The following is a 10,768-nucleotide window of genomic DNA, read 5'->3' as shown; positions in this document are numbered from 1 at the left end:
GTGAATTTTGTGAATTTAATATGTTGCTTTCCTAGCTACTGTACTGTAGCAACTCATAGTGTAACTGCTACTGTAATTGTAGCAACTAATACTTTAAAAAAAAATTTCGATGCATGTGTTTTGCTCTATGTTTTTTCAGTATAAATGGACAGAATTTTTTAGACAGAATTCTTGAAGACAGATTTTTAAAAGCATCTTTCAAAGTAAGTTGAGCAGCAAAAGTAATTTTGTTGCTTTTGTTGTTTGTTTGTTTTTGTTGTTGTTGTTTTTTTGGTTGTTGTTGTTTTTTTGTTTGTTTGTCTTGTCCAGCTCCACAAGAATTAATATTTTCTGTGATCCACCTGAGTGGTTTAACAAAATAGACAGTTGTCAGTGGATCAATTCAAGAACTTTTCTGGTGAAAAGATGCCACTTTCTTTTGAAAAAGGCCAAAATCTTATTTCCTGTGCTCACTCTCACAAAAATATCTCATACTCTCTCCCTATAACCAATACAGTTCTACAAGAGATCAGAACCCAGCAAGAGGAGTTACCAAAAGGTATCAGTTTCCTTGTATTTTCACACAAGATTTCACACTTTCTGTAGTCAGAAATTTGAGAATCATGAGAGTGACTGAAAAGATGTTTTTTAGGACCCTTTTAAAATGCAGCTACCAAGATCAACACCTTCTTTTACTCATAGACATTGGCCTTTTCCTTCCTCTCTCTGTGCTCATGGTAAAGAAAACAGAAATAGTTCTATTATCTTAATATAAACATAAATTACACAAAAAAAGAAATCACTTGCCCCTCAGACAGTCATGGGCAGTGTGGCAGGTATACTGTTGGTTTCATGGCAGTAGAAACAAAGTAGCACGGAGATAAAAAGTGTGTGTAACTAGTTTTCTATTTTGGCAACTGTAATTTAACAAAGGGCCATATTGCTCCTGGGATTTTGGTTGCCTGTCTTTAGATAGTAAAATCCTTCTTTACTCTGTTGTATAACTGAATATACCAAACTGCCTTAACAACAACAACTTAAATATTACTTCAGAATATTCAAAATATTACTTCATAATGTTAATATTATATATTAATATTACAGGCATGAACTGCCACTGTATTTTCAGTGATATTAGACAAAACACTGATCTAGGAGTTGAATTCAGCAGTGACCTACCTGAGTTACCTCCCTTCTAGAAGAGAGGCTTAATATCTCTTCCAGCTTTCCAGATTGCTTTTCAATTATCTATTTATCTTGTACAGTTCTGACTGCTTCAGCTGATAACTGCCATCTGCCTCAAATTCTCTGTGATGCCTGATAGAGATCTTTCAAAGCTGAGTCTGTTCCTGTAGTTACAATGTGCTGTGTTCTGTGTCACCGTGAGCTGCAAAAGAAAACAATTTGATTTGGCCTAGAATGGACACAGTTGATGGTTACAGAGAAAACTAACCTCAAGGGAAAGACAGGCTTTGGCTATATATTATCATAGAATTCTACATTCTCATTATATTTCTATATAAAACTTGAAGTACATATATAATTCTCTCGCTAGCAGGACAAGGATTAACTTTTATGCTAGTGCCAGAGCTATCTGTGTGTATGGATGAAGGTGCAGTGAGACACAGACTGACAATCATTAGCTGTTGGTGTCAAGCTTACAGAAGGTGGCCTAGATGATTTGCCAATACAATATCCTGTGTATCACTTGGAGATGAGAAGAATGCACACACGACACCAGGCTGCTTATGGATGTGAGAGAAGTTCAAGGTGTGTATTTATGGAAACGAAATCAGTGCAGAAAAAATAGAACATAATCAGAATGTAATCCAACGTAGGCCAGAATGACACATGATCGTAAATGTGCACCCTTTAAATTCAGACTCTGTGACAAGAAGACACAATTTGTAATGTAGCAAAGCAGTTCTAAGCTTAGAAGAGGACCTGTAAAAATCTGGATTCAGCTAAAAGTGCATGACAAGGGTATGTGGGGGAAAAGGGACTATTCCAGTAGGAGACTTACCCAAACAGTTAGTGGAGAGACTTACACAAAGCACCATCAGGTGTTCAACATTTGCAGCATTTTCTTTTTCTCTAGTGAAAAAATGGTACTTACAAACCTTTTATGTTAATATCACTAAAGTACTCAAGGTGCTATAACTGAAACAGGATAGTGTTTAACATGCAACCTCACAAAAATCTATCAACTGGACAAAAAATTAACAACCAGAGATTCGGCTCTTTTCATACACATATGATAGATAAGTTGATTTAATTTCTTTTTAACAAATAGTTCACTGAAAAATACAGAATACCACACTCCCATACACAGACTCACACACATGCACACAGAGCTCTGAAACTGTAAGTTTCTTAAAATTCACTCAGAAATTATTAATTGTTATCACTCTATTTTTAATTTGAACAATGGGCTTCCTAGAGCAATGGTACACTAAGACTGGAAAGATGCAGAATGACAACAGGATTTTTTTCAATCTGAAACTGAGAACCAAATTATTTCAGGCCCTTCATTCTACAAACATTCACAGAGGAGTGCAATCACTTAAAAACATAATATAATTGTAATCAAAATCCAAGTAAAAAATTAATTAATACATCAACTTCTAGTCTGAGGGCTCATGGTAATTTTTGTGACTTTAAGCAGTTGCAGGCACTTAACACCCTGCATCTGAATGTGTGTCAACTATAGGCCAGAATCCCACAATGTTATACCTGCAGCTAGTTTATATTCTGACTCTGCCTTGGACTAGAAAACACCAAATGCAATGGAGCACACAGCAGGTCAATTAAGATTACCTTTCCTACAGAAAGTATTCTGAAAAGAAATACTGAAAGAAACTGCATGAGGCACACACATAAATATATATATATATATATATATATATATATATATATATCAGACGTATATGCCTGTAATAGCCAACATATGATAATGTAGTCTGAAATTTCTATATAGATTTTAATATATGAAGTATAATATAAATATAAATTTATTAGCACAGAATACATCAGCTTGAACTGTTTGCAGAACTGTGTCATATACAGCATGCAACATGTACTATGTCATGCAGGAAATACTGTGTTTGCGATATACCTTACAACATATAAGTGTAAAATTATAAATTTTACACTATGTAGAATTTATTGTGTATAATATAGTATACATTTATAAATTAAAAATATATATTTATATGTACATAAATATATATTTATTTTAATTAGGGGATATCAGTGGAGAAAATAGAGCTATGCAATAAAAACCAGGAATCATTTCTATCTTCATGTATTTATTTTTCATCTCTCTTTGAAAATTACTTCCCTAAAATTATATAAAACAGCATGTAAACTTTACTATTTCACTGTAAAGGGCAATGTAGACATGCTTTGCATTTTACAGGAACTGTCTGAGATCTTATATGGCCTACAGCTTTCTTCAAGGCATAAAAAGTGTTTGAATAGGGAAGACAGCTTTAGACTGCTGTAGTGCCAAGTATACAACTTTGATTTCAGCACTGGCAGTTTTTTTCTACAGAAGATTTTATATTGAATTTCATCCTACTTTCAACATTTTTAACCCTGTAATTGCAGGCCTGCCTGGAAGAGTTTGACCATGGGTGTCAGTGTCCAAGTTTTCTTTGCTTGCATGCCCAAGAGTCAGGGCTCAGTGTCTGTTCTCCCCTCCAACAGGCTCAATGGGCTCCTCATGGGTCCTTGGTCTTCCAGTGCCTGTAGTGCAACCTGCTGCAGGACAGACACTGTGAGGGTGCTGGGCACAGGCTCCTTTGACATACTTGCACAAGAGATGACCGATATTGCTACCTAAATTAATGCAACTGTGACTTCCACTAGCTGCCCTGGCAGGCATCATGCTTGCTCCTAAAAATGCCCCTGGACTCAGATATATAACTCAAGTACTATTTAGTTTATGCAATGACTCCATGCTGCTCAGTTTGTCTCAGGAAGAACAGTGTTTGCCGTCTCTACCAGTGAACTACTTACTGTTCCTTACTGCCAGAATCTGCCCAGAGACTGTAGAGACCTGGCTGCTTTACAAACATGTGACAAAGTATTCCCTCCTGAATCTGGAAGACTTGCCCTGGAAATGGATGATACGTAAATAATAACAACAGCATTCTAAAGAAGAATAAAGAATAACAATGCTAAATTGTTACATTACTGATATTTCCAGGTCTGTGTCTTCTGATGGTTTAAAACATAGAAAAGTTCCTAACACTTTTCACATAAAAGCAAATCAATTTATAAGAAAAGGAGACAAAGAAACCTGATTTCTATTAATTTTTGCTTCACACAGAAGTTCTCTGTGAATGGATTCTTTCATGTAATAGGTTTTGCCATTCAGCCTCCTGGTTTTTTGAGGGGTGACATGCTCCTTTCCAAATTATTTTGAAACTTTTTTGAAAGCGGCCAATTCTAGCTAAGGGATTCAAATGTTATTAATGGAAAATAAACAGATAAAAATAAACTGTACAACTTCAAGTCTTTCCTTCATTTACTAGCAGCTCAGGAAACTAGAATATTCCCAACTGCAGCCCAAGTTCTCCTCCTCTACGTATAAGCAATCTCAGTTCCTAACATGCCTGTAATGATCCTGTTCATAAAGCTCTAACAAAGTGCTTGCAAGCAAGTTTCTTTTTTTGTTTGTTTGTTTGTTTGTTTGTTTCTGTTTTAATATTAACATTTCCTTTTGTACATTTCACAACACAGTGTCAACAACTGTAATTACTCCAGTTTCCTCACAATACTTAAGTATTGCATATAACGCACAACCTTTAGATGAGAATAGGTATTATGGTAAAGGCTTTAATTATGCAATTATATGATTATGTTTATCTCTTTCTTTACAGGATTGTAGCCTTAATGACAGGATTTCTGGATAATTTAGCAGTAGCTTTCATAAATATGTTCATCATATGTACAAAACACTTCTCATAACTTTTTTTTCTTAAGGAAACAAAAAAGCGGCAAATGCTGAGGTGATCGAGATTTTCGTCAGTAACTCGATGCTGACTGGCCGAATTTCAGTTCCCGTTTCGGAAGATGAAGGCCCTGCGTTGAGCACAAAACGAATTCGGTTAATCTTCTTTTTATTTTTCCCCCAACACGAGGAAACCGATACACTGTTTTTTAGACTTTAGGTGGACCAGAGAGCGCAAACTCCCTTTAATGTGAAATACTTGACGCCCTCAGCGCAGAAGAGGAGCAGGTCGGGGTGGCACGGGCGGATGGACGCGCGGGGTCAGGAGTGAGGTTCCCTCCTGCCTCCGGCCCCAGCTCCGCCCGAGGGGCTCCGGGTGCGGCGGGGAGCGCTCACTCCCGGCCCGGGGGCGCGGGGCCCGGCGCTGCCCGCCCGCCCCAGCCCTGCACATCCCGCGCTGTCCCCCCTCCCGCGCTGGCTCCATCCCTTCTCCCGGGCCGGGCGCCGCGCCCCCGCCAGCCCGCGGAGCCGGGTTGGGCAGCCCGGGAGGCGTCTCCTCCGCAGCCCCCGCCCCCCCGCCTCGGCCGCTCCCCGGCAGCACCCCCGGGACAGCAGCACCCGGGCCTCCCTCCCTGCCGCCCGGCCCGGGCTCTCCCGCCGCTGCTCCGCTGCAGAGGACACCTCATGGAAAATAAATAAATTAATTCCCCCACTCACCCCCGCGGCTGGGAGAGGAGCCGGCGGCGGCCGCGGGATTAGATCCAGTCCGAGCTAGAGACCAGGTAATGTAACCTACCCGCCAGGAGGGAGGAGGAGGAGGACGAGCAGCGAGGCCGCTGAGGCTGTCCCCACCGGGGAGGGCTCCGGGGGACGGAGAAGCGGCTGCCGCAGCCGGGGCGCGCCGGCGTGGCCCCGGCGGGCTGCGTGCGAGCGGCTGCCCCCGCGCAGTGCGCGCCTCCCTGTCAGTCACACACACACACGAGCCGCCGCCCACGCAGGGATGGATGCATGGATGGAATGATTGAAGGATGGATGGACGGACGGACGGACGGACGGACAGACGCCGCGTGGGACGCAGCTGTCGTCCCCCGGTCCCAAGGCAGCCAGCGCAGGCAGACGCCGCACGGCCGCCGTGCCCCGCTGCCACGCGGGCGGGCGGCTCTGACAGCGGGGCAGGGAGGGAGGCGGGCGGCGGGGCCGGGCCGAGGCTGCGGCTCTGGGGGGAGCGAGGCGCGATCCCGCCCCCGCGCCGCTGCGCGCATCCCCGCGGGGCGGCGAGCCTGCCTGCGAGCCGAGGCAGCGCTCAGCCCGAGCAGTGCTGAGCCGCACGCAGCGCTCAGCCCGAGCAGTGCTCAGCCCCAGGCAGCGCTCAACCCCAGGCAGTGCTGAGCCTAGGCAGCGCTCAACCCGCGGAGCGCTCAGCCCCAGGCAGCGCTCAACCCGCGGAGCGCTCAGCCCGAGCGGAGCCGCGGACCTCGCCCGGGGAGCTCTGATGGGGACCGGGGGCAGGGAGCACGGAACACGGACCGTGCCGCCGCGCTCGCCGTCATCAGACGGGCCTGCAAGGAGCTCTGTGCTCTAGTGACCTTGGAGAAGGTGGATCTGGAGGGAGCCACAATTGCTCCATGCCAGCTGCAGTTCTGTGCTCTGGGCTGCTCCGAGTCCCACAGCTCTTGCGTTGTTATCTCGAAACGCTGCTGGCTTTAGTTAATGGTTGTGTACAGAGGTCCTGGGGTAAGTAGTACCAGAGCCACGAAAATAGTCCTCCATCATTCTCTTTGCTTGACCTCTGCTAACACACAGTCCTTGAAGGGAAAGATCTGAAGACTCTTCCTGGCAAGGAGCAATTGTACAGGGCTCATCGCTGTTGATGTGGCCCCTAAAGGGCAGTAAATCTTAGGAGAGAGTAAGAAGTTGCCCTGTTCTTGTTTCAGAGACCAAAGTGACCCCTGGTACTCTTGGGAAAGCACATTACCTTTCAGTCCTGCAGGGTCACTGAGCTGACACAAGTTCTCCACTGCTTTTCCAGTGAGGTCGATAGGAAAACAAAACAAAGCAGGAAGACATTTGCAGGTACCAGGATTTTCTAGTGCCAGCCTGTGCTTTTGGTAAAGGAGTCTTACTGAAATTGTTTTTGAAAACTCTTTCGGGAAAAAGAGAGAAACTAAAGAAAGCTGGTGCCTCATGAAGGTGTCCATTCTTGTTTTGTTGATCTGCATGATAATTGCTCATGTTTCCGTAGTGGCTCCCATCTGTGGTTCTCAAGTTACTGATCAAATAGTAATGAAAAGGTGTTTGCAGCTTCCATTGCAGAAATGGGGCCATAAACATAATCACACACCATCTGAGCCAACAACTCAAGAGACTTAGCTCTGTCTAGATGAATCATGACAGAAAAGTTATTTATTGAGGCAGAGGGATGTACACATATTTAAAAGGAGGAAACTGACAAATAATTCAGTAAAAGTGATATATACTTTCATGTACTAGTATTAAATATGGGAATAATACATAAGTGATTCCCTTTTTATTTTTAAATCAGCTCTCTCCTCTCTCCTTGCATTATTGTCCGCTAACTTTGAATAGTGTACTTGAGCCTGAGTGTTGAACTCCTACATGGGAGAATACATTTATACTCCAGATGTTTCTATTATTTGTGCAATTTGTTACAGAAATGTAACTCCAGGTATCTGTAAGGGCCCAGCTAGCTTAGTTTGCAGCATAGTGTTTACAGTGTAAGTGGCTTCAAAGCAAAACAGCTGATCATTTTGAATAGGCAGAGGGGTGGCTGGATGTTATGGTTTTTATTTTGTTGCAGCTTTCAATAATTTTGTAGCATAGAAAACCTGATTTTATTAATATGATGTAGATGTGGAATAGCCTAAATATGAAGTGTGGTCTCCGTGGAAGGTCTTTATGGATGATGGAAAACCAAATTCACGCATTTTATAGATAGGAAAACTCTTTAGATTGGGTAGTGATACACTGCTCTGAACGGGTATTTTACACATAAAGGGGGATATTACAAAAGAAAATGCCAAAAAACCCCAGAGTACAGTTGAATATTGTGGCCCTGCAGCTGCAGTAAGGAGTGAATGAACGCCTTTTCAGCAATTTTCATTGTAAATAAATGCATTGTTAATAGTATTCAAAATTTTTCCTTCCACCTCTTTAACCTGATTTAATCTGTCATTTCTCTGTAGAGTATATTGTATTTAAGCTCACTCAGCTCTTGCTATGGCAGAATTCTTATTGTAGAAGTTTTCTCAGGGCAAGAGATATTTGGGCAGCCTAAATTTACGGACAGGCAAGTTAAGGGAGAGAGAAAAACATTTATTGAATCACAAGCTGGTGTTTTTTAAAAATGTTTTTCTTTCATTAGTCTTCTTTCTTGGATATGGTTCACTACATAATACTTCTATTTATTGATTTTTTTTTTCCTGGTACTCAGTGTTTTTCTTTTTTCTTCATTTTAGAAAAAAATCCTCCATGGTGTCCTTTGTTTCTTAAGTAAATTATATCCTCTTTTTTGAAATGAGAAGGTGGCTTTATTTCCAGTTAATATGGTCATTGGACCCATTTGATTTCAAGGAAAGAGGCTATGACTTACCTGATTTTATTTCCCGTTACAGAATCACATGATGATTTGAAGAGTTGCATTTTTTCTTGAGAAGAAATTTGCTTTAGCAAGGATGTTGTCTGAATATAATTCTCAATTAAATTGTATCCCTTAACACCATTTGCCAGAATTTTAGCTGTCAATTTTCTTGTGTGAGAATCAAGAAGAAGGTTCTTGGACCATGCTAATAATCTGTGTTAAACCTTGTTTATGTTTCAAGGTTGGTATAATTGCAAAAATGTAATTATCTTTTGAGTTTTATTAAAATGTTAGGTCATAGCTATAAATCATTGATAGAGAATGTTATCAGTTTCTGTGTCTGTTTGTGTAATATATATATGGCATAATGTTTGCACAGCACCAAGGAGGAGGCTAGATAGGAAAATATGATGTCATTGACCAACTGTTTTATGTGTCAAATGAGGAACTGGCTGAGTCCCACATACACATCTCAGTCCAGACCTGCATTCCTTCACTTGCATGTATTTGTGATCTATTGGGCCAACTTCTCTAATTTTATTGGGAATCTCAAAGTTTGAAGAAAAGTTTTCAGTATTCAAACAAAAGTAATTTGGCCACAGGAGTAAGGAGACAATATTCTATGACTTAAGGAGTTGAAGGTGTTGGACAAACTGACTGTGGACCTCTATTTGGCTTTACAATCTATCCAGTATTTTTTATATTTCTCGTTCTTATTGTCAAGCAATCAAAATCTTGTTAAACTCTTATTGAAGAGCAAAGGGTTATTTAACTAAGTCACAGTAGCTGGTGAACTAGAAAGAGTCACAGTCTTCATTGCTCTGTTTTTATCTTTGCAATCTTAAGGCTTTTAATTCATAGTATTTTTTGGGGAGAGATGGGGGTGATGGTAGTGAGGAGGAAGATTCATCATCATTAGCTCATTTTGTAGATCTTAGTTTTTGTGTATGTGTTGTCCTTAAGTAGTTCCTTTATTCATATGTTTTCAAGGTCAAGTTTCCAGTTCCATGCTAATATTTTTTTTATTTTTGAGAACACAGTGCTTTTCTGTCTTATGACACTTATATATGAAGAGCTTGGTATAAATGAATGGGTTTCCATGAAGAGCAAATAAAAATGTAAAAGCATTTCCAAAAAGATATGAGGATGACTAGGCCACTTTAAAAGGTTCCCAAAGATGAAGGAGGAAAATAATGGAAAATAATTGGGCCTTATCACAATATACTCTTTTCCTTCATAGCTGTAAGACCTAAGAAATGGAATGAATGTTAATTCATGAAGGCAGGAAGCACTAGAGAACAAAAACGGGTTCTTTTTATTATTTTTTTCAGTGCTAATGCTTTTTCTTTCAACTTGGTGTCATGATTATTGAATGTTATCTTTTCAATGTATTTCATTTCCACCCAACAAGAAAGCATGCTTTGAATATAGTGTAAATCATATAAAGTTGGTTATGAACTTTAGACTGTAGGAAACTTGTACTTTTAAGTCATCTGTCAAAAAAACACAGAATGCCCAAATATTGTAGCAGTTGGAATATTTAAGAATAGGTGGATTTGGCATTGAAATGTTACTATAAAGGATAAAGACAGTATCAAACTCCACAAACACAGTCAAAGCATGAAACTGCAGACTGAAGTTGCCCAAACATGCAAGATTGTTTAAAAAAAATGCTTGTTTTCTTTCAACATGATTATCTGTATCCCCTAAAAGAACACTTTCCAGTTGTTTTGACAGCAAGATTCCTGGTTATTTCACTTTTATCTTTCTTTAAGGTTTTCCAGTGGAAGACTCGTGTAGGTGATGATCAAGGTTCAGAAAGCCTGTTGCACAGAAGATGACTCAGAATGACTGTATTTCATAGCTTTTCTTATTTATATATTTTAAAAGTACTGTTCCTTCAGAGGAGCTCATCTTCCCATATCTTCAAACAGACTCTTGCTGTAGCTTCAGGCATGGTCATTGTCTAGTACCCTCCCATCTTGTAGCTTCAGGATTGGCAAAGTGTTGGCAACATTCCCAAGTTTGGCACCTAGGGAAAGCACTGCAACAAAGAGTTGTAATGGTGTTCAAAATGTCCTTGGTGTCAAAGAACTTCAGCACTTTCAAAACTTTCTGTCACTGCAGTGATGGTAATGACAGCTAGACCTCTTTCCTGTGGTCTACAGTTTTTATCAGAATCAGTAAAATCAGTCACAAGACAGCAGTACATCCTCCCAAAAGATAAAAATTAC

General features: G+C 40.9%; 2 protein-coding genes across 3 annotated transcripts in view; one reads left to right on the top strand and one right to left on the bottom strand.

Annotated features, from left to right (window-relative positions):
• Positions 1 to 2,887: 2,887 nt before the first annotated feature.
• LOC306801401 (uncharacterized protein) lies at positions 2,888 to 6,486 on the bottom strand (the record flags this gene model as incomplete). The annotated part of the gene is made up of 4 exons (XM_079304469.1): positions 2,888 to 3,498; positions 3,757 to 5,067; positions 5,654 to 6,238; positions 6,411 to 6,486. 3 exons carry the CDS (start codon positions 6,484 to 6,486, stop codon positions 4,964 to 4,966), a joined length of 765 nt encoding a protein of 254 aa, XP_079160595.1. The 3' UTR covers positions 2,888 to 3,498; positions 3,757 to 4,963.
• SLC16A7 (solute carrier family 16 member 7) overlaps positions 5,501 to 10,768 on the top strand; it is a 78,787-nt gene continuing 73,519 nt past the window's right edge. For both annotated transcript variants that reach the window (XM_079304690.1, XM_079304691.1), the window contains exon 1: positions 5,501 to 5,718. The gene's annotated coding sequence lies outside the window, so the exon portion shown is untranslated. The remainder of the gene's footprint in view (positions 5,719 to 10,768) is intronic.

The sequence above is a fragment of the Erithacus rubecula genome (genome assembly GCF_903797595.1).
Source record: "Erithacus rubecula genome assembly, chromosome: 4".
Taxonomy (NCBI): domain Eukaryota; kingdom Metazoa; phylum Chordata; class Aves; order Passeriformes; family Muscicapidae; genus Erithacus; species Erithacus rubecula.
Note: the sequence above shows the minus strand (reverse complement) of the source record. Positions and strands in the feature narration are given on the sequence as shown.